General features: G+C 34.5%; 1 protein-coding gene across 1 annotated transcript in view; it reads right to left on the bottom strand.

Moving 5' to 3' along the window:
- The window catches only part of MYOM2 (myomesin 2), a 155,710-nt gene that overhangs the window by 52,756 nt on the left and 78,978 nt on the right, over nucleotides 1–23,976 (bottom strand). The window contains exons 14-19 of the mRNA XM_069065405.1: nucleotides 22,337–22,464; nucleotides 14,687–14,870; nucleotides 11,187–11,361; nucleotides 8,050–8,171; nucleotides 4,844–5,031; nucleotides 3,710–3,836 (exon numbers count right to left, since the gene is read on the bottom strand). Of these exons, the coding sequence (XP_068921506.1) occupies nucleotides 3,710–3,836; nucleotides 4,844–5,031; nucleotides 8,050–8,171; nucleotides 11,187–11,361; nucleotides 14,687–14,870; nucleotides 22,337–22,464 (924 nt within the window). The remainder of the gene's footprint in view (nucleotides 1–3,709; nucleotides 3,837–4,843; nucleotides 5,032–8,049; nucleotides 8,172–11,186; nucleotides 11,362–14,686; nucleotides 14,871–22,336; nucleotides 22,465–23,976) is intronic.

The raw sequence follows: 23,976 nt of genomic DNA, 5'->3' as shown, positions 1-23,976 counted from the left end.
AGAAGAAGAAGAAGAAGAAGAAGAAGAAGAAGAAGAAGAAGAAAAGAGGGCCCAAGACAGGGGCTTGTGAAATACCCACAATTAACTCCACCAATAGTATACTACTGTTTCTGTTTCCCTGCAACCTCACAAGTATTTATAATTTTCTTCTTTTGACATTTTTGACAATTTCATGGATATAGGGTGGAATGTCAAAATTCCTTTAATTTTCATTTCTCTTTTAGTGATTTAGAGTGTCTTTCATATAATTGTTGATAATTTGTATTTCTTCCTTCAAAAACTATTCAAATCCTTTGACCATTTATCTTTTAGGAAATGGCACTCCATCATGCAAATTTTAATCAGTTCTTTCTATGTCTCAGAAATAAAATGTATCAGAGAAAATTATTGCAAAGATTTTCTTGCCCAATTATATGTTTCCATTCTAATGTTTATTATATTATATTTGTTAGTGAAATACTTTTTTAATGTTACATAATTGAAATTATCCATTTTATCTTGTATGATCCTCTCTACTTCTTATTTAGTTGTGGATTCTTCCCCTTTACATGTATATGTAAATATATCCTTCTTCTCTATTTAATTATGATATATCCTTATATATTTAGTTCATGTTTCACTTTAGAAGTTATCTGACTATATACTGTGAGATGGTTTAACTTTGATTTCCACCAGACTGCTGTCCAGTTTTCCTAGCACTTTTAGGCCTCTTTTACTTTTCAAATACAGACCATAGTCATAACATGCTTTTCGCCACTTATTTTTATATACAATCTTGCACTGAAGACATCAAGTATCAAATTATAATAATAACTGACCTTTACAGAGCATTTTAAAGTTTTCAAATCACTTTACATGTATCATCTCATTTCAGTCTCAAAACACTGCTATGATCTAGACATATCAGATATTATTATCCTTCCTTTACAGACAAGAAAGTTGAGAACCAATAAGGTTATATGAATTGCCCAGAGTCCATTAGTAAGTATCCAAAGCAGAATTTGAACCAGATAGGTTTTCATGATTCCAAATGCTTCATTCTATTCAAAACACCATGCTCCTTTCAAAGTATATATATATATGACTTGGTTTGAAGGATTTTATCTATTTCTTCATAAGATTCCTCTTCCTAATAATTGTTTGCAACAGATGTTGACACATAAGTTGCAATGATATTTTTGCTAAGTTGCTGAATGATAAAGAGACCAAGTGTCCAAACAAATGGTATTTCTTATTTCCAATGATCACACAATGTAGTCAATTCCCTCTAGCACTTTTTGAGCCTCTTTCAAGGGAACTTCTTCATTATTTTGCTCCAACTTCCTTTTGTCTTCTGGTTTTGTTTATCATGAGATTATCGATATTTTCTTCTTCTAATGTATTTCCATTAATTGCATAAAGATAGCATCATAGTGTTTATAAACAGTCTAAATACTTTGAAATGCTTAGTACCTTCTGTTACAGTTAAATTTTTTTCCAAAGATTTATTAATGTGTTTTGCTTATACATTAAAAAATTTTACATATTACCCCCCACTCTATACAAAGTCTAATGTAACAAAGTGAAACAATTCAATATAATTAATAATCCAATGACTTTATCTGGAAGTATATGCAATTTTACAGATCTGTAGCACCTCAAAATCTCTATGATTTTTTAATTAACAGAAACCTATTTTCTCCTTCACTTTAGCCCATGGAAAAAAGAAAAGAAAAGAAAATCCCTTGTAACAAATGTGAATAGTGTCTATATACATGGTTATATCCCATTCCACATCCTAAAACTGTCATTTCTTTATCATGGACACCATGTTTCATGTTCAGTCTTCTGGAATCATAAATAGTCATTGCACTGATAATTCTTATAACTTTAAAAAAAAAGATTTTACATTGTTTTTGTTTATTGTATGAGTTGTTCTTTTTGTTCTGACCATTTCATTCTTCATTAGTTTTTAAAAGTCTCAAAATTATTCATTTTCATAATATTTATGTTATGGTATAAATTGTTCTGCTGGCTATGTTTAGTTCCCTCTGAATCATTTCATATAATTCTTTCCATTTCTTTTTGTAATCATGTATATACTCTTTTTTATAGCACAATAGCACTCTATCACATTTGCATATCACATTAACCATCTTTCTACCACCATTCCCTTTAGAAGCAGAAATAGGCCACAAAATGCTGGCAGCCATGTTATAGTTTTATTTGCTTAGTTTCCATTTCCAAAAATTCATCACCTGCTTGACAATTTTCTAGTCATCATCCTTCCTGTATAAAGCAAGGCCTCTGTGTTTAGCTGCCTAGAGAGTAAATCCAGTCTCAACATGTGCAAACTCTGCTAGAATAAATCCTCTACTGTTATAATTCTAGAGAACTCAAAGTCATCCCCATGCTAAATTGAAGCATCAGAATAGGACTTCATATACATATACACACATAGTGGTCAACACCCAGGCCTTTAGTTAATACTGTCAAAGCTAAAGCCCAGTATGTTTGGGTTACTTTAAGCTATGCTAATAAAAAAAAAAATACACAGCACCGTAGGGCTCTTCCATTCAAGTGTCTCATCATCCCATCAGCTAATTGTAGTTATTACAAATAATTTTGAATTAATAGAACATTTAAGCTGCAACAGTAACAAAGGAAATTTAAATAATTTTAATTATTTACATTTATGTTAAGTTTTACACAGCCCTCGTCTTATAATAAACTTGTGAAAGAGTCAGTGCAAGTGTTATTATCTCAACCTTACATGTGAGAAATCTGAGGCCAATAGAGGTTAAGAGAATTTTCCAAACTCACAAGGTAAATATTAGAAATAGGATTTAAATACAGTTTTCTCTAGATCTCTTCTCTGTACTTTATTTTGCCTCCAACTTTAAAATTCTTATAATATTGAATAAAGCACATTAACTCTCCTAATATATAATGCATTTCACAAAGAATTTCCACAAAGTCCCTCTTCTATAACTCATCATGGAATAAAAGTGACTGTTAGCTTCAATTAAGTTATGACAGCAGAGTACAATTTCTGGCAGATCACAGTAAGATGAAAAGACCCCAGGTTAGCCCAGTAATGAACAGTGACAAATTCATTACCAGAAAGGGGAGAGGTGGAGAGAGAATTACTCTGGACATAGAAACTCAGTAAGTCCATCTACTTAAGCATTGGAGGACAGAATACCCATCCTCATGAGACCATGGATTTTGGAGGAGAAAATATATTGTAATACAAAGAAAACAATGTGGAATCAGACAGGTGATATTTAAGACCTCAGTGCTGTTATATGCTAGCTTTATAATCCCTTCACCAACCTGAGCCTCACTTTGTTTATATAAAAACATGTAAGTTGAACTTGGAGCTTCTAAGGTTGCTTTCACCTCTAAATCCTAGTATCCAAACCCTGATTCTGCCATTTACTAAATATGTGACCTTGGAAAAGTCATATAACTACTGTAGGCCTCAATTCTTTCACTCTGAAAATAAGGAGAATGGACTCTAAGGTCCCTTCGATCAATAAGCACTGGATATCAGATTTTATTATTTTTATACTGAAAAAATATCTGTGAAAAATAAGCTTATATGATAAGTAAGCATCAAAGAAGAATCCTAGCATCCTTGAGGGACTGTTTATTTTTATGTGGACTTCAGGAACTATGAAGACAATATCAATACGCAGAAATCCCGCAAGTGACAGAAACCTCTTACCAGGCTCTGGCATTGTCCAAGCCTCACACTTAAAGTGCTCACTGGGATCAGATGGCTGTCCTATGCCAGCCAGATTGGTGGCAGCAATTTTGAATTCATAAAATGCTTGCTCCATCAAGTTCTCTACCTATTTTGAGGTGGAAAAATAATAGGAAAAAAGGTAATATGAGATTTTAGATTTCATAACAAGTCAGTGGAATAATTACCAATAATTACCAAGGCTTACTGGTGGTGAGGTATGCTGGCAATTTAGGGAAATTTTTGTTACAACATACAAAATAAGAAAACCCTTTCTGCCTACATGTGTCACAGAGTAAAGAACTGGAAATAAGAAAACCTGAATGATAGTCCTGGTTGTATCACAAACCAACAAAGTGTCCTGAGTCAAGTCCCATTCAGGATTTTGAGATTTGGACCTAAAAGAGACCTTAGACATAGCACATTCTGTACCTTTAAGGTATTAGATGAAGAGACTATTAGCCAGAACTAGATATACTAAAAGACTTGCCCAAAGTCAAAAAGGAATAAGAAACAGAGCCAGAATTCAGATATGGTTTCTTATTCCCAGTCAAGGGCCTTAGCTATTTCCTTTGACACCACACCTTTCGGGTCTAACCTTTCAGTTCTATAATCTATGACTTGCAATCTCTATGATTTAAATCATCAGTCAGGTGGTACTTTCTACAAGGATACTCAGGATGGGCTATTATACAAAAGCAAGGAGTGAAGATTTTGACCCCAAATGGAACTGGAAAGACTTAGGAAAACACCAATGATCGATTGTATCCAAGCCATGTTGTAGCCCGCCTGGTTTAGTAAAAAGAACACTGAAAAGTTGACTTATAAAACTATCTTTAGCACTTACTTATTGTTATGGCCTTAAGCAAGCATCTCTGGGCCTCAGTTTCTTCATCAATAAAATGAGACAGTTAGACAAAATGATCTCTTACAATATTAAAATATTCTTATATGATTTCATGATTCCACAATTTGGGGGGGAGGGGGAAGACTTAATCGTACCCATGTGTCACATCAATTTCAGTGAATTCTGGAACATCTGATATTAAATGACTGCCAACCAAAAAAGGCAATTTTTTTCAGACTAATAGAAGAGAAAATTAAATGGATACAAACTGTAAAGATCCTTTCTTTGATTGGAGAAGAATTGACTTCATGCCAGTTATGATGATGCTTCTCCCGTTTGTCTATGTAGTAACCAAGGATTGGTGACCCTCCACTGAATTTTGGCACCTTCCAACCCAGAGTCATTGACTGGCCATCACAGTTGAGCAGTGTTATTCCATAAGGATGTGATGGAACAGCTAGAAGAAAAATATATGAGAAAAATTATGAATAGGAGATATAAACAGCAGTTCATCTATTTTCATCTCATTCCCCACAATAATTTTGTGAAGCCGGGAGTGTTCAATTGCTGTTACCCTGATTTATAGATGAGGAAAGGTAGACCAAGAGAGCTGGGTTGCTTGTTCAAGGTCACACAGGGCACAAGTGCTAGAGTGAGACCTTGAACTTCTGACCACAAGAATAGTACTCAATCTACTACAATATACTGCCTACCTCTTTAAAAACTGTGTAAAGAATTTTTAAAACCTTGTCAAATAAAGAATTACAGGTTAATAAGGAGACAATTATCCAATTGATGTTTTACCCTGATCCAGTACTGGAGACATTGGTATCACAGAGATTACTATGCTTTTTTCATATGCCTAAGAGAGGCCTTCCCCTGGCTCTATTTCCTTTTTGAAATCTCCCTAGTAGAATATAAATTCCTTGAGGACAAGGGCTATTTTTTTTTATTTTGTACCCAATTTCTAGGCCATTGCCTCAAGAACAGAAAATATCTTTTTTTTTCAGTTGAACCAAAACACTGCTTGGTTTTCAACTAGAAGTTTACTTCTTCACTCTTTTCCTCCACCACCCTCATTTGGGCTCTAAATAACACAACTAGAATTGGGTAGTGGGCTATTGTTCTCCTGTATAATTGAATATTAGTATATTCAATTAGTATATTCAAATAGCAATAGTATATACTCTGACTCCTCTGAGCCTACATGGGACCTTCTCATATTTAACAGGAAGAACAGGCTGTCCTGATATCCTATCCCAGTTGACAAGGATATGCATATGTGTACACAAAGTTTTACTTTGATGAGGGAGAAGTGATGAAGAAGGATCCATCTCAGAGGGCAAGTTACATTGGATCTAACCCACAATGTCTTCACCTTTTGTCACCTTCTGACAGCTATCAATCAGCAGCAGGACAACTACCTTGGCAAATCAGGCAATTAGAGCAATACCCAACTGATCCAGTTGCTGATTGCCATTTTTTCCAGTGAATTACACTGGTGGAAAGGAGGAGAGGTCATGGTTTACCACTATTATTATGTTCTCCAAATATTATTACTTTTAGGAACCTATTAGTACAAAGTTCCAGCAAATGGCCCACTCATGGCTTTCCTTAGACTTTCTTTTTTTTGTCCTGTTTTATCCAAGTGTGGGTCATTTCTCTACTTAAGATTTCCTTTAGAGAGATGCCAAAAGGAAGTGTTAGCAAAACTGAAACTACATTCATTTCAATTGTCAAATCTTCCCATATCGTTCATTGCATTTTAGGATTTAGAACTGTGGGGAATCTTAAAGGTTACATACTCAGAAAAGTAGTAAAACACAAACTCTCTGATGCAAATCTAGGGTCCATAACACTGTATCACATAGAATTCTCATAGTATTGTAAAATAATTGAACTACCTTAAGTCTATTCTGGAAGCTTGAAGTAACAGAAGATCTCTTTCAGTGTGAATATGTTAAGGAGAGGGAGGTAAATTAAGATCTGCTGGCATAAAGAATAACAAATGGCTGCTCTATGCTTAATGATGTTTATGTTTCTTACTGCATATGGCTTCCTATTAGTCTGCTATCCTGTGGAGTCTTCTGAATAATTTACATAAGTATTAGTTTGTACCCACCTTTAATCGAACCTCCTTTTACAAATAAGCACTATTTACCCAGCAGGTTAAATTGAAATGCTAAAAATTGGTCCCTAAATGGCATATTCTATGTCTTTGAGGAAGTTCTACTTAGGGCCTCCTCCCTCCTCCCATTGACCTGAATAAATAGGAGTTGAATAGAAGGTATTTTCATTACACAATAAATTGTCAGAAAATGAGCATTGATTTACTAGGAATGGTGAATGGGAATATTTTAATGCCATCTGTGGCATATAGAAAACTAAAAAGGGAGATTATAAGAATGACCCTCTGCCTGAAGAGCAATTTAGTTTTTGCTACCACGTTCAAAATTCCTTAAACAGTGTTAGTAAAGACATATAGTTAAGACAAAATTATACCCTTCTCAATCTCTTTCCAAAATTACTTGGGAAATTTAGAAGGTAGAAGATAGAGAATTTTTTTTTCTTAGAATTTAATTCACTTCCATAAACAATTAATTAAGTACTAGAGGTAAAAAGATAATGATAACCTAGATCTTTCTCTCAACGAACTTAAAATCTAATAGGTAGAATAACAATTACACAAACAGCGGTAAAATTTGCAGGAGTGAGCAAAATGTCAAAGACAGATCCAGAAAAATTGCTATAAAAAATTCAAAAAGGTCTTAGAATATGATTATTAATAAAATGTATCTCTTGCAAATCTTTCTAAAACCTTATTGCTAATGTGTAAGTTAATTTTGATTTACTTATTTGATCCTTAATAAAAAGAATAAATAATAATTATGAAATCACAGGATACAAAGTACTCTGGTCTTTCACCCATCTCTAAAATTTAGGACCTGAATTAATCTGTTTGACCAGCTACATTGATCAAGCTACCTGGATAATTGGCAAATTTCTCCTGTTATGTAGACATAGCAGCATAATAAAAACTCAATTACATGAACATTATAAACTCACTAGAATGACAGAATGGAGCTCCTTGATTTAAGAATGACTCAGAAAGTTACTGGAGCAGTGCAATACTTGCATACATCTGGGAAGACAAATGCATTAAAGCTTCTACTATAACTTTTACTATCAGTACAGCCATTCTGAAACAAATATGACCTCTAATCATTTTTTCCTCTATTTTTAATTTGCACTTTATTAGCACATTATCATTTCTCCCTCTCACACTGGCATTTCCAGGACAAGTGGCCAATTGATGAGACATTTCAACAGGAATGTATGTTCTCTGTACAACAATTTACATCCTCCTTTTCCCTCTGGTAATATTCCAAATGGCATCATAAATGTTTATTCATGCAGAAATTAAAACTTATTGAAGAACTGAAAATTGAAGCCAAAGAGCATATGAATTACTTACTGAGGGCAGCCTGGACTTTTATTACATCAGACTCTTGTGAGTTTTCACTAGTCCCAATAGCATTAACAGCTTTAACACGGAAGATGTATTGCTCTCCAGTAGTTAAACCATGAACAACAAACCTGATAAAAACATATGAATCAGGGTTTTGTTTTCAATGTTTTATCTATTTTCTCCTATGCTATGAGCAGAAATCATTCTCAATGCTTCATAAAAATTATTCATTTGTACTGAAATGAAGTCTACTCTTTTAATGCCTTATAATATATTATCTGCATATCTAATTTCTTTTTCCCATGACAATTATGTTAAGTCTACTAAAGTCAATATTCCAGGACCAAAATAGAAAATAAAACCACTCAGTTCTACCAGGTTCTAATATAAATCAGGTTTTCTCTAAAAAAAAATGTTACTACACATTTACTATGAACCAGAACATAGGGCAGTCACGTCCTCTTTGCTCTGAGTGACCTTTGGAAAATCTAGAAAAGCAATGGTGGTAGTCACTTTCAATGTGATTTCCCCTTCATCCTACATTTTCTGGTTTTGTTTCACTCTGAAGGCACTGAATAAGAAGAATACTAAGAGGTACTCCCCAAAACCATTATTACCCTAGTCAAGCTACTAACCAAAAGAAGGTGGTGTTTTGAAATGACTATGTGAATATCTAAAAAAGTAACAAGTGTTGTGGTTTTTATTTGCTTGATTTACATATGTATGTAAAGGCAGATAGATGGTGTAAAGAGAGATTTATCTATGCCATGACTGTCTACCTTGAATAAAGACTTTTTGAAAATTTATCCAATGAGATACTTATCATAAATTACTTGGGGGATGGAGTGATGGTAATGACTACATGGAGCTGTGCCACTATTGTATTATTTTAAGTAGAATAACTTAAATGACAATATTTACTCAGGGATGTAATTACATGGGTAATAAAATACAAAATGTGCAATCCTGTATTTAGAATATACAGACAGTTAAGCATATAAATAGGCTTAATAATTTCTATTTAGGAATTACTATTATATTTTAGTGTGTTTTGTTATTCTGAATGCTTGTTTTCATTAGTATAAGGAATTTCTCATGTGGAAATTATCTAAATGAAGGTAGATTGGCAGCTTATCTGTCACTTATAGCTTTAAACAACTCCTAGGGATAGTTGTTGAACAAGAATAAATTATGTTTAAGGCCATCACAGTGAATGCATGTGTTGACAAATACTCCCCAGGGAACTACGTTCTCCTTTTAAATATGTCAACCATATAATTGATAAAAATTCATCTCCTCTCATTTTTGTCCAAACTGTATAACTTGAATGTTACATGTTTAGAGCCTATTGTCAAATTCTTAAAAAGATGGAAAAAAACAACTAAAATGAGTCTTGCTATGAAATGAATATGAGGATAAACCATATTATAACATTTAAAAATCATTTATAAGAAGAATTTCAATACCTAAAAATCTTACAAGGAGCAAAGGGGAAAAAGGAGAGTAGTTTGGCATAAATATAGATTAAATAATCATTAATATCACATATCACAATAACCTTCAAATGTATAAATAACCTAAAAATCAAAGGCCTTGTCATTTTTAAAGAATTTGTGAAACTGTAAATTAGAAAAAAAGAAAGTTTTTATCAAACGCCATTGATTAAAGTTCAATATACAGAACTAACACAACTATATAAGAAAAAAACCTATTCTCTACAGATAAGTGGTCAAAGGATATAAATAAATTTTAAAAGAATGGAAAACCATAAAGGAACTTATGAAAACTGAATTATTGGTGACATTGCAACATATTCTAACTATTCTGGATTTTAATTTGTTTATTAAAAACAATAAAGGTGACTAACTGTACATGTTTTGTGACTCAGAAATCTCACCACTGAAAATATGGTGTAACTTTAAGAAACTTTCTGATAGAATCCTCTCTCATTTTGCAGAAGAACAACCAAGGAATAGAGATAATAAGTGGTATACCAAAGACCATAGAGGTAGTATGTACATACCAGAGGGGGTCTTTGAATATATAGCCTCTGACTCTAAATCTATTACTCTTTTCAGTTGACTACCCTGTCTCTCCTTGCAAAGTTACAACTTCCCCAATATGAGGGAAGGTTGTGATAGTCATTCCTTCTTCTAGTGACCACCTTAATGTAGAGGGCTCCCCCAACTGCTTTATAACAACCTAGGATATGAAAATTGGGCTGATTGTATACTGCAAACATGGGCTCTGTAACGATTATACTATATGTTAGAATCTCCTTTCTTCACAGGAAGCAGGACAATGGAATTATACAACAACCAGCCATTTAGAAGACTTCTGAGGCTCAGAGCTGCTTGCCATACCAGTGATCCTTTGCAAGTAAACTCTAGCCAAATTTGGAAATGACTGTAGCTGCCAGAAACCACAGAAACAGCCTTGATCAGCTCAAGGACAATCTTAAGCAGAAACTACAAACTGAAGACCTTGCTAATGACTTTCTAAACATCCTGATGCCTGGTTTACTATATCTACAGATTTCCTCTCCCTTAATCCTTGCTCCCTGCCTGAAATCCTCTAGAAACTATCATATCTCACCCTTTTTCCACTTCCCTTTGAGCAGTAGAGAACTCTTTTATCTCCCTCCCTGCTCCCTTATAGGGTCTTCTCTTCCCTACAAATCTTTTTCTCAAACAATAAATGCTTTTAATTGGTGATCAGACTGGGCCTGGGTGGGGGCATCTTTTGTTAATAGTACTAGTGGGGAAAATGTGAAAGTCAGTAAGGGAATATTAAACTCCAGAATCACTTTTATATTTTAGTCACTATTTTAAAGTCATTTATTCAAAGAAAAATTTTGCATCTTGGCTATGGGTTCTCAAAAAAAAAATATTTGATGTTTTGAGCTTTTCTGTCACAAATGACAAAACACAATTATTTTATTCATTTTTTCAATAAAAATATTATCAAAACATGTCAAATTTACATGCCAAGCTTTGAAAGCATGAATTAATTGGATAATAAATGAGTATGCAGAGTTCTTTAAAATGAAACTGTCATTTTGCTTCTTGCTAATAGGAAGGGCATTTCATTACAATAGTAACTTCAATCACACAAGAAACTGAAAATTTGGCATAATTAGTTACCTGTTATAATCAATAGGTTTGTGATTACAGGGTTCCCATTTGTTTGTCCCTGCCACACAGTAGTCAATATAGTAGCCTATTAGGTCTTCTTCATGTTTGGGTCTGTCCCACTGAACAACAACAGATGTTTTTGTGTTCCTTGAAGCAAGCACACGACCAGGAGCAGAAGGGGCAACTATGTGGATGAGATTAAAAACAATCTTATATTGGAAACATTTAATAAATAGAGGCAAAATATCTATGTTTTGTAGTTGTTTACCTTATGGGACAATTATAGTAGCAATGGTTTAGAAGAGAAAGACAAACCTGTCTCCACAACAGAGTCAGATATATATTGTGGTTTGTATCTTTGAAAGTTGAAGAGGGATAGGATATGAGGTTTGTAAAAGAAGTAGTCTCTAAAAAAGTGATATATCCTAAGACTTCTTTTTTTACAAACCCCCTTCTGTGAATTTTCCTAATCCTACATCACCAGAGAGAAAACAACCAAAGTCATAAAATTACAGATTTATCCAGAATGGTTGATGGTTAAGGTATTTTGGTTACTTAAATATTATGGGTAACTGAGTTACCAGGTACTTCATTTGTTTAAAATTAATGATAAGTTGGGGTGGCCAGGTAGCACAGCGAGTAAGAGCACTGGCCCCAGAGTCAGGATGACCTGGGGATCGAATCCTGGGCTCAGACACTTAGCACCCACCCAGAAACACCTGGCCGTGTAACCTTGAGCAAGTTACTTAACCTCAATTGCTTAGGGGAGGCCAGGTGGCTCAGTGAGTAAGAGCACTGGCTCCAGTGTCAGGATGACCTGGGGATCAAATCTGGGCTCAGATACTCAGCACCACACCCAGAAATAACTGGCCATGTAACCTTGAGCAAGTTACTTAACCCCGATTGCTTTAAAAAAAAATTAATGATCAGTTTCTAATGGATTTAAAGACAATTGAATTATCTAAACATTTTAATCATCCCAAGTAAAATTAAATTTGCAGATGATACAAAGTTGGAAGAGATAGAAGAGGCAAAAAGATAATGAAAGGATAGAACAATAGACTAGATCTAATGTGTTTACACCTAATAGGAATGAATGTAAAGTCTTATATTTGGTTTCAGAAATATTAATCTTATAAATGCAATATGTGAAAAAATGAGATAAGACCCAACTCAGCTGAAAAAAGACAGGAATTTCAGCAAACTTCAAATCCATATAAAGCAACATGATATGTGAACCAAAAGTGCTAAGGGAATCTTAATCCACATTTAGGAAAGCATTGAACCTATTGGGATGGGGGTGTGCCAGTTGTTAAAAAGAAGATCAATGAATTGGAATGTATCCAAAGTAGAGCAAACAGGATGGCGAAGGACTTTAGAGTATTGCAAATATTTGGATCAAAAAAATGTTGTTGTTTTAAGTCATTTTCAGCCATGTCCAACTATTCCTGACCCTGTGGACCTCTGTTCATGAGTTTTCTTGGCAAAGATACTGAGTTGTTTGGTGTTTCCTTCTCCACTGGCACACAGAGACTAACTGACCTGCCCAAGGTCACACAAATAGAAAGTTTCTGAGGCAGTATTTGAACTCAGGTGTTTCTGATGCCAAACCCAGTGCTCTATGCATTGTACCACCTAGCTGTCCCAATCAAAGAAATATGGGACTCCTAAAGAATGTGAGTCATAGGGATAACATGGTAACTATAATGAAGTATTTGAAGGATTAACATACAGAAAAAAAGATTAAATTTTTTTCTGTTTATTCCCACAGAGTAGATCAAAGAAGTTCTAGAGAGGCAGATTTAGGCTTGATGTAAGGAAAAACTTTCTAACAATTAGAACCTAGAAGTGCTCTCCCTACTCCCTATCCCCCAAAAAAGAGTGGGCTACCTTGGAAGGTAGCAAGTCCCTCATTACAAAAGGTTTCCCAGTGAATGATGAAAGACCATCTGTTAGCTATTTTAGAACACTGTCCGTGTACTGAAACAGAAAAGACAGCTTCTGATGTATTTTCCAATTCTGGATATTATTTTTCCATGATTAATGTTGAGTTGAGTTGAGTTGGGTTGGTTTGGTTTAGTTTTGGTTTTGGTTTCTGATCCTATAAAGAGTACTTTGAGGATTGTAGTATCCCAGGGTTATTGTCCTTCAGCTAGGTCCCAATTAATCCCAATAATGAATCCTGTGAAGTAGTCACATTATTTGAATATCCACTATTCAAAGTTATATTTACATGTAAAAGCATAGTAATTTGGTTTCAGTAGAATGGAAATATGCAAGGAAAATTTTTAAATAATTTTATCTGTTCATTAATACAAGAGCAAAGGATAATAAATACATCTTTCAGATTCAAGTCTATTACAAAGTAATGAAATACAGAAAGTAAAATTGAATAATTTTTAAAATTACTGAATATGACACCTAAAGATAAGTTTAGATTGAAATATGACAAAAATGCTTATATTTTTGTTCAAAATATTTTGGCAGCATAAGAACTCTACTCTTTCTTAGAATCTTCATACATATACCAGTGGGTATAGAGTTTTATCTACATCTAAGCAAATATGTATGCCCACATTCTCACACAATGAACCAAGTATAGTTGGCTAACAAATATAAAGTTTAAGCAATCCTTAGACACTTTAAATCAATAATGAGTTTTTTTCCTTCTCAGAAATATAAGTTCTAGAAGGCATCCTTTCCCAAAATAAACTTATTTCATATATACTAAGAATTTGTTAAATAAAATATGATAATCAACATTATGCAATTGAATTCCATTTTTTAAAGTGATCAAACCAACCAATGTTTGCAGAGGAAATTTCTTCACTATCCATTTACATTTTCTTTCACTGCCTTAAAAATGTGTCATGTGGCTATTTATGTAATCTTCAAAATAATTTATATTCTAATCATTCAAATTATAGCACTTAAATTTATCATATATTTATATTATTTGTATGTTGTTCTTTTCAAGCTGTATCCCCAATTAGAGTGAAAAATCCTTGAGGGTAGAGACTGTTTGGGTATTTTAAATATCCAGAGATTAGCACAGTACCTAATACATAGTAGCTGTTTTATAAATGCTTATTGATAAGACTTACTTTGCAATTTTCCAATTGTGGCTTTTTACAACAATTTCAGGTGGCACATAATATAAATATTGTAATTTCCATGCTACAGATAAGAAAACTAAGGCCTAGAGAGGGTAAGTTACAGCCATAATCATGTAGTAAGTACATGTTGGATCCAGGCCTTAAATTCAGGTCTTTGGACACAAGGACCATCATTCTTACCACTACAATCTAAGATCTTTCACAAATTTAAAAATATTATATAACATAACATAGCATAAAGTTTCCCACTGTTCTACAGACAATGGCTTTGATAAAGGGTGGAAAGAGGCAGGATAAGAAAAGAAAGGACAAAGTTTTATTTTTAATATTTCCTCAATTTCACGTTATTTTCTGATCATGTACAGTCTTTGATTACTCACTGTCATAACTTACCAATCACATCTTGTGCCTGAATTGGTACAGTAATTTCTGAAGGGTCACTGATACCATGTTTATTTGCTGTCAAAACTCGAAACACATATGGTTTCCCTTCTGCGAGATCAAAAACGGCATAGCGAGGAGATCTCACTGCTGTCTGGGAATTGACCCGTTGCCAGCTTCCACTACCAACCATAGACTGTATCAACAATAAAAACAACAGAAAGTGTTTTAGAACTTGATAACTTTATAAAAATCAAAATGTCTATATCCATAAGCTTGAATTTTAAAAACTACTCTTTTATTTCTAAATATTTCTCAAATATACAGGCAAGGATCACATGGAAATTTTGCCAAGCTCTCTTAAAAACATTTTATAAAGCTATTTATTTCTTGGCTAATTAAGTGATATTTTTACACACAATTGCAATTCTTTTTGGTAAGGGGGAAACTAATTGCAGTTAAATAGGTCTTTGATTGGTCTATACTTATGCTTTACCTAAAAGTAAATTATTGATAGAAATTGGCTTGCACCAACTAAAAATTAAGGAATTGGATGGATAAATGATATTGCTTGCACTTAAAATTAATTAAATATTAGGAAACTGAAGATGATGCTGTTTTACTTTTTACCAATAACTTGGATAAAGGAAAATATGCCTTGCTTTTCAAATTTTCAGATGACATAAAGCTGGGAGAGATAGAATCAGGATTTTAAAAGATTGAGCTATCATAAAACTTTAGGCCAAATGTAATAAGATGAAATTTAGTAGAGATAAATACAAAGTCTTGTTCTTAGGTTCAAGAAGTAAACTTTGCAAGAGGCGGTGGAGGGAAACATAGCTAATCAACAATTTCTCTCAAAAGGGGGGTAGATTACCATGCATAGCCAGCCTAATGAGAGTCAACAGTTCAATATGGCAACAAAAAAAATCAAAAAGTACAACAATCTTAAGAGCAATAATGCTCAGACCTGAGGATGCACTATTCCTGTTACAGTCTGCCTTAGCCAAACAACATTCACGGTCTTGTGTTGAGCTCTGGATGCCACATTTTAGGAAAAGTATTAAAGAACATCCAGAGGAGGGCAACGAGGATGAGAACAGACCTTGAGATCATGTCATATGAAGAAACTGTGAATATTTAAATTGGAGAAAAAAAGATTGAGGTTGACATGGTATCTGAAGGGCTATTTTTGGAAGATGAATTAGATTTGTGCTCTGTAGAATTCTAGACATCAAACTTATTCTTGAAATAAGAAAAAACTTCCTAAGGATCAGAAGCGTCCAAAGGTGAGGAGAGTGTGAGGTAGGTAGGTAGCGGGGTTCCTCTCACAGGATATATCTGAGCAAACACTAGATGACCACTTGTCAAGTAGGTTGTGTAAGGGGAATTTTTCAAATTATGCATTAGGTATTCTCTGATGTTCATCTAACTCTAAGATTCCAGGATTTCTGTGAATCTGTAAATATCTTTGAGCATTTTGCTATTAAACCTCATTGGGAAGGTAGACATGTTGCTTTAAAAATCATCTCTGAAGAATGTTTATGCTGAAACAATTTGTATCCAAGCCTATAAACGTTGGAGAAGAGATGCTTTTATAGGGGACAACTAAGAGAAATGACTACATATCTTTTGAAGAATTGACAGCTAGGAAGGAGCTAGATTCCTCCTAGAAAGGGTAAGTTTCCTCATTAAAAGTAGGGAATTTTTTTTATTAAATAAAAAAATTCACAGGGGTATATGTTATCAGAATGCCAATTAACCTAGCAGTCTTTAATCTCTCTTTTAAAAAAAATCTACTTATAATCTGGAGGAAATGGGGGGACAGACAGGAAATGGAAAAGGAAATTTCTAGTCTTTCCTCCAATTATCTAGAAGCTCTTTTTAGAGGAGAATCTCACTACTGATAAGGAAAACTATTTAGGCTTTTGATTCTAAATTAAAGAAAGTGTGTTGAAGTTACAAAGGTACATTCTAACTAAAGCCTGTAACTATATGTCCCTATATTGTTATTTATATATGTGTCTATGTGTACACACACATACATCTTGTCTTTCAAATTATATGCAATCTCCCTCAGATATACTGATGATATCTTAAACATCTTTGTATCTCTCACAGAATCTAGTATAATTCTTTGCCTAGAGTAAGCATTAATTTAATCAATTTAATTTTTAATTTAATAAGCAATTAATTTAATAGTAATCAGTTAATAAAAATTATGCATTAGAATAAGATGATAATTGCAAAAATGCATAACTACGTACCTAGGTGTTCCTTTAAGACTTTCTCTAAAAAAAATGATACTCTACTCTTTACTGCTTGTATTTTTCATGTTTTAATATGGTGAAGATAAACAGTCTTGAGTGTGGAATATGTGTACCTAAACATTTCAAATTATAATAAATGTCACACTTTAAAAAAACTTTTTAAAACACTATTCAGTTGAAAAGTTTGAAACCAACAAAAATAATTTATATATTGGGAAAGTTATGTTTAAGAGTATTACTAAAATATGATATAAGAGCAAGCCTAGGCCTAATTTTACATTTCCCCATTTAATGACCTGGATGTATTTTATGTTCTTTTACTTTATAAAATCTAGATTGCTTTTAACTCATCTTCATTTTATATTGAACATTACATATGACTGTCAAACAGAATGAGAATATGGAAATAAAATGACATCAATCTTAAATTTCTTCCCTAGTCAGGTTCCTCTTTGACCTTCAGAGGAATAGCATATATGGAAAGATAGCTAGAATTCCTTCACCAAGATTTCTTCCTGTTCTAAACATTTCCACTTTTTAAGACCTTGCTCAGGTACTACTTTCTTCATTAATTGGTCCCCAGTGGCCAAGAAAAAATCTTTCCCAACATAGAATTCTGTTACTAGTCCTTTGTAATTGTCTTATGAATATACTAGTTTGCACTATAGCTGTTTGTTTTCCCTTGGAAACTATAGTTTTCCCTTGCTAACTTATAATTTCTAAGACAACAGGGTCAGCATTTCATTTACCTTTGAATATCCTTTCCTAGCACAAAGCACAATAAATGGATATGGAATAACTGAATGAAATATGGTCACAGGCAAATTAAGCTAAATAGAGGACTGAAACTAGAATAAATTGTGGAGTAGGTAAATTTTGTCTTCACCACTACTTTAGTTAACTTCCTGCCCCCTTTATATGTTGAAACTTCTCCCTCATAGATGCAATGTACCTCAATACCCCCACTTTGACTGCCCTACTCTCCCCAGTACAGTGACCAACCAGGGCCTCCACTACACCCTGTACTAAAAAATCTGTACCCTTACATCTAAATGTACCTGACCTGTGTCTTATTGCTTCAACATCCAACTTTCTTTACTACATGACAGGTGATAATATGTTAATCAAATAAACTAATCTATCTCTCCTAATGTGCTAATACACTGACATGTTCTCATTAAGGATTTTAGCCTTTAAGCAATGATGCTAATATTGAATAATTCAGGCACTGTCCAAGGCCAATGGTGACAATATTTTTCATAAGAAAGTTGGCATGCAATCTGTTCATATCCACAGACCTCTGTAAATAACTGCCTACTTTTTGCAATGGAAATTAGAATAAATTAGTTTAACAATCATCTATGGAGGTAGAGCCAAGATGGTGGAGAAAAGGCAGGGACTCACCTGAGCTCTCCCCAAAACTCCTTTGAACACCATTAAATAATGTTGTAAAATAATTCCTAGAGCAGCAAAATCCACAAAAGGACAGGGTGAAATAATTTTTCAGCCAAAGACAACTTAGAAGGTTGACAGGAAAGATCTGTCACAGCATGGTGAAAGTAGAACATGGTCTAGCACAGGCTGTACCAGCACAGACAGACCCAGCCCCATCAAACTAGGAGCAGGCTTGGGGAGCCACTGAATCAGCAGTGGCAGTAGCTGCTTCCAAAGCTCTCAGCCCACAGATGGTAAGGGGGCCAAACAATTGATAAGAAAGAGATTATAGGGATCTCTTTGCTGACACTGAGGGCAGGCTTTCATTGCTTTGCCCATACTCAGATCTGGATCACGGTCCTAGGGGTCAGGCCCAGGACAAGGAAGAGTACTAGCACAGCAGACCTTACAGGCTACAGTGAAGCAGAACCCTTGTCACAGTTCCAGGGCAGAAAAGAGTACATAGCACAAGCCAAGAGAGTAGTAAATAAATATACCTCTCCCTACATCATACCACCTTACAAGAAGTGAAAACTTACAGGTCCCTAGAAATATCTCAGAAGACAGCTGCATAAAAACCCTGAAGCTTGGCACAATACACCTTCCACCTTGGAAGCAGAGCCCAATTTTAACAAAGAAGTGAAAGTCAAGAAATTGACCAGAAAAATGAGCAAATAGGAAAGAAAACTTACCATAGAAAGTTACTATGGTGACAAGAAAGATCAAAACACACACTCAGAAGAAGATTGGAAAGTCAATACAATACAAAGTCCTACATCCAAAGAGAATGCCTTGAAAAGCAGAATTAATCAAATGGAAAAGGAGGTCCAAAAGCTCCCCAAAGAAAATAATTCCTTAAAAATTAGAATGGAGAGAATGGAAGCTAATGACTTCATGAGAAATCAAAAGACAATAAAACAAAGCCAAAAGAATAAAAAAAAGAAGAAAATGTGAAATATCCCATTCAAAAAAACAACCAACCTGGAAAATAGATCCCAGAGACATAATTTGAAAATTATTGAATGATCTGAAAGGCATAGTGAAAAAAGAGACAAGACATCATCTTTCAAAAAATTATCAAAGAAAACTTTCCTGATATTCTAGAACCAGAAGGTAAAATAAAAATTGCAAGAATCCACTGGTCATCTCCTGAAAGACATACCAAAAGGAAAACTGCCTGGAATATTATAGTCAAATTCCAGAGTTCCCAGGTCAAGGAGAAACTATTACAAGCAGCCAGAAAGAAATTCAAGTATTGTGGAACTACAATCAGGATAACACAAGATTTAGTAGCTTCTACATTAAAGGACTGGGGGGCTTGGAACATGATATTCCAAAGGTCAAAGCAGCTAGAATTACAACCAAGAATCACCTACCCAGCAAAATTTAGTTCACTCCTTCAGGGGAAAAAATAGACATTCAATGAAAAAGAGGACTTTCAAACATTCTTGATGAAAAGATCAGAGCTGAATAAAAAAATTTGACTTTCAAATACAAGACTTTCAAGAGAAACATAAAAAGGTAAATAGGAAAAGGAAATTACAAGGCACTTAATAAGGTTAAACTGTTTACATTCCTACATGGGAAGATGATACTTGTAGCTCATAACATTTTTCTCATTATTAGGGTAGTTAGAAGGAGTATAAATAGACTGAGTGCACATGTTGAGTTGAATATGAAGAGATAATACCTAAAAATCTAAAATTAAGGGGTGAGAGAGGAATGTTCTGGGAGAAAGGAAAAGAGAGTGGTAGACTGAGATAAATTCTCTCATATAAAAGGCAAGAAAAAGATGTGGGATGTAAGGGTGAGTGAGTGAGCCTTACTCTCATTGGAATTGGCTGAAAGAGGGAAAAACATAAACACTCAAATGGATTTAGAAATCTATCTTACACTACAGGAAAGTAGGAGGAGAAGGGGATAAGAGAACTGGGGGTGATAGAAGGGAAGGCAGTTTGGGGAGGAAGCAGTAAGAAGCAAAACACAGGGAGAAAGGAGAGAGAGAATGGAATGAATGGAGGGGAGGGGAGGTTAGAGGGAAATACATCTAGCAATAGTAAAACTGTGGGAAAAAATTGAAGTAAGTTTCTCTGGAAAAGACCTAATTTCTCAAGCACATAAAGAAATGAGTAAAATTTATAAAAATGAGAACCATTCCCCAATTTATAAACAAGATATGATCAGTTTTCAGATAAGTAATCAAAGGTATCTATAGCCATATGAAAAAATACTCTAACTCACTATTGATTGGACAAATGCAAATTAAAACAATTCTGAGATACTACTTCATACCTATCAGTTTGGCTAATAGGACAGAAAAGTTAAATGACAAATGTTGTAAGAGATGTAGGAAAAATTAAACATTAATTCATTGTGGATTGAGTTGTAATGTGATTCAACCATTCTATAAAGCAATTCATAACTATGCCCAAAGGGCTATAAAACCATGCATATCCCTTGACCTGGCAATACCCCTACTAGATCTGTATCCAAAAAGCGATAAAAACAAAAAGAAAAAGAACCTATATGAGCAAAAATATTTTAGCAATTCTCTTCTAGTGGCAAAGAATTGGAAATTGAGGGGGTGCCCATCAATTGGGGAATGTCTGAACAAACTGCTGTATGTGATTGTGGTGGAATATTATTGTGCTGTAAGAAGTGAGCAGAATGCTTTCAGAAAAACCTAGAAAGACTTGCAGAAGCTGATGCAAAGTGACATGTACTGTGTACAGAGTAGCAGCAATATTGTAAGATGATCAGCTGTGAATGACTTAGCTATTTTCAGAATACAATGATCCAAGACAACTCTGAAGGAATGATGATGAAAAATGCTATCCATCCCCAGAGAAAGAACTGATGATGTCTGAATACAAACTGAAGCATACCTTTTTACTTTATTTTTCTTGAGGGTCTTTTTTTGGTATATATTTTCTCTCACAATATGACTAATATGAAAATACATTTTGCATGACTAAACATGCATAATCTATATCTGATTGCTTGCCTTCTCAATGAGGGATTGGGGAAGGGAGGAAGAGAGAGAATTTGGAACTCAAAGTTTTAAAAAACAAAAATGTTCAAAACTGTTTTTACTTGTAATGGGGGAAAATAAAATATTGAACAAAAAAAACAACCTTTAACCTCACTTCTCTATTGTATGTAATATAAAAGTTCCTCTGAAGAGCAAAAGATGTATGTGAATTCTACTACCTCGTCCTCCGCAGGCCTCAGTTTGCTCAATTACAAAATAAGTATGGAGGTGAACTAGATGGCCTCTAAGGTTTCTTCCAGAACCAGATCCATGATTCTATGATCCTATTACCTCTTGTGAATAGGAAAGGACAGTGAAGCAGATCTATAGCCAACAATATGGCACTGAAGTCAAGCTTCACAAGAGAGGTCAAAAACAAACAGCATGAACCACGCCCTCGAATAAAAATTTTTAAAGAGAAATTCAGTTGTAGGAGGCAGAGAAACTAGTTCAGGAAGTGCTTACTTGGGGTGATACTTGGGAAGAACACACAAACCATTTGGTAGCTTCACGTCTTAATGAATTATTCTTGCTAAGTTCCATTGTTTCTATACTGACGAAGCAGTCTGCATGACATCAAAACACTCTAAATCTTAGTGTCCTATGCAAAGTCCCCATCTCCCTGACCTAGTCATGTATCTGAGTAGTAAGTCTCCTAGGGTAGTTGATGGTCAGAACTTTTTGCTCATTTCCATAGACCCAACAAATTTATTGGATTTTTTAAAAACTAAATTGATCTGGATTCTCAAACTTGACATCATCCAAATACAGTGTCCCATTATTGCTTCCTTTACTTCAGCTTCATAACTAAGTACCATGGAGGAGAAATGACTAGTCTGATGGTTTCTCTTCTAGGAAAATGGTTGGAGTTAAAATATAAGAGATTGTACAAAGCTTACCACACAAGCAAAGGTAACTACACAGTACCTTCTCAATGAAATACATTAATGGCTCCTTGCCACGGGGAACAGGTGGATCCCAGCTGAGCACAACATATGTTTTGCTGATTTCTGAAGCATGTACATTGGTGGGAGGTCCTGGAATCTGAACATCGCCTAGAGGAGTAATAAACTTAGTGAGTGTTAAACAGTAGATTACCCTGCAGGTCAGCACTTATTCTCCAGCTCAGCTTTCTGAGCTCTTTCCTGGAGGTGCATTGCCAGGGCATTAAGGACAACCATATCAGTTTTACAATTTAATAGCAGGCTTTCACTGCTATTTTTGGAAAGCAGGAATGCAAATTGCAAAGTGCTATTTGGCTTTACTTAAAATCAAGGTAAAATGTATCACAGAAGTTCATATAATTATTTGTATTTTATCACATGCATTTTATACTTTGCAAAGGAAATGAATCCACAAGTTATTACTTTAAGTTGAACTGAAAGGGGGGGAAAGCAGCAATAGTTGCACACAGAGAAAAGTGTTTTAACTAGAAATGAAACTTTAACTAAACTGATGATTTGTGCAAAAACATGAGCATTAACAATTTGTGCTCTGCAATGTGAAACCATTACAGAATGCAATTGCCCTGTCTTTAATGATTCTCTATGGTTGTTTTCTTCTTGCTGTATGCACTCAATGCTTTTAAAATACATAACAACTTCTCAAGCACATTGTTTTTTTTTTCCCTTGGTAGAATACTCACAATACTTACCACACCAACCTATGCTTATAAATTTGAGATTCTGGGTAGCTACTGATAAGACTTTTTCCATTAATTAATGCAGTAAATCATCTTGTGAAGTTTCCTGTCTTTCTCTGTCCTGGTATACATTTGTTTTCTAAGGTGATCAATGGATAATTTTCCTTGAAATTATGAAGGTTTTTGAAAGAGGCATACTTCCTCTATATTTATTCTTCTTATAATTAAAATTTTTTAAATTAATATTTTTAAGAATTTTGAGAAGGCATCCCTAGGATATTTTTAAATGTTCCCTAATATCCAATTTCCATCCCTGAACTCAGCCTCAAAAGAGCAACTGTACAGTCACATGCAAACAGTGCCCCTGAAAGATCATATTTCATTTTGGAATAGTTTTTTTATAAGTATACACTAAATTTGAGAGATGATTCGATGGTAGAGACTAGCCATGATTTTATTGAGGACCATTTCTGACAAGTGGGTAGAATGCAAGCCAGTAGCCAGAATGTCGCTAGGATAGTGCCAAGTAGTTGTTGGAGGTGAGAGTGGGGAAGCACAAACCACTCCCTTGGCCTTCTTTCAATCCCCATGCTTGTGTCCATGCTTAATTTCCAAGAAATACTTTGTTCCTTGGGAACCAAGCGAACTACAGAGAAAAAAAACATGGAGATGTGAGCCACAGAACACTGATCCATGGAATCTCAAGTCCTATAAAATATCAAAATTGAATGATGGCTCATTGCTAATGTCATGAACTACAGAGGAAGCAACCCAACAGAATGAAAAAGAAGGCAAATGGGGCAGCTAGGTAGTACAGTGAGTAGAGCACCAGTCCTGAAGTCATGAGGACCTGGGTTTGAATCCAGCGTCAGACACTTCACACACACACACACACACACACACACACACACACACACACACACAC

This window comes from Petaurus breviceps, unplaced genomic scaffold (genome assembly GCF_028583685.1).
Source record: "Petaurus breviceps papuanus isolate PSGF00001 unplaced genomic scaffold, PetGlider_PUasm1.0 90686, whole genome shotgun sequence".
Lineage (NCBI taxonomy): Eukaryota > Metazoa > Chordata > Mammalia > Diprotodontia > Petauridae > Petaurus > Petaurus breviceps.
The sequence above is the reverse complement of the archived record's forward strand: the minus strand, read 5'-3'. Positions and strand labels throughout refer to the sequence as shown.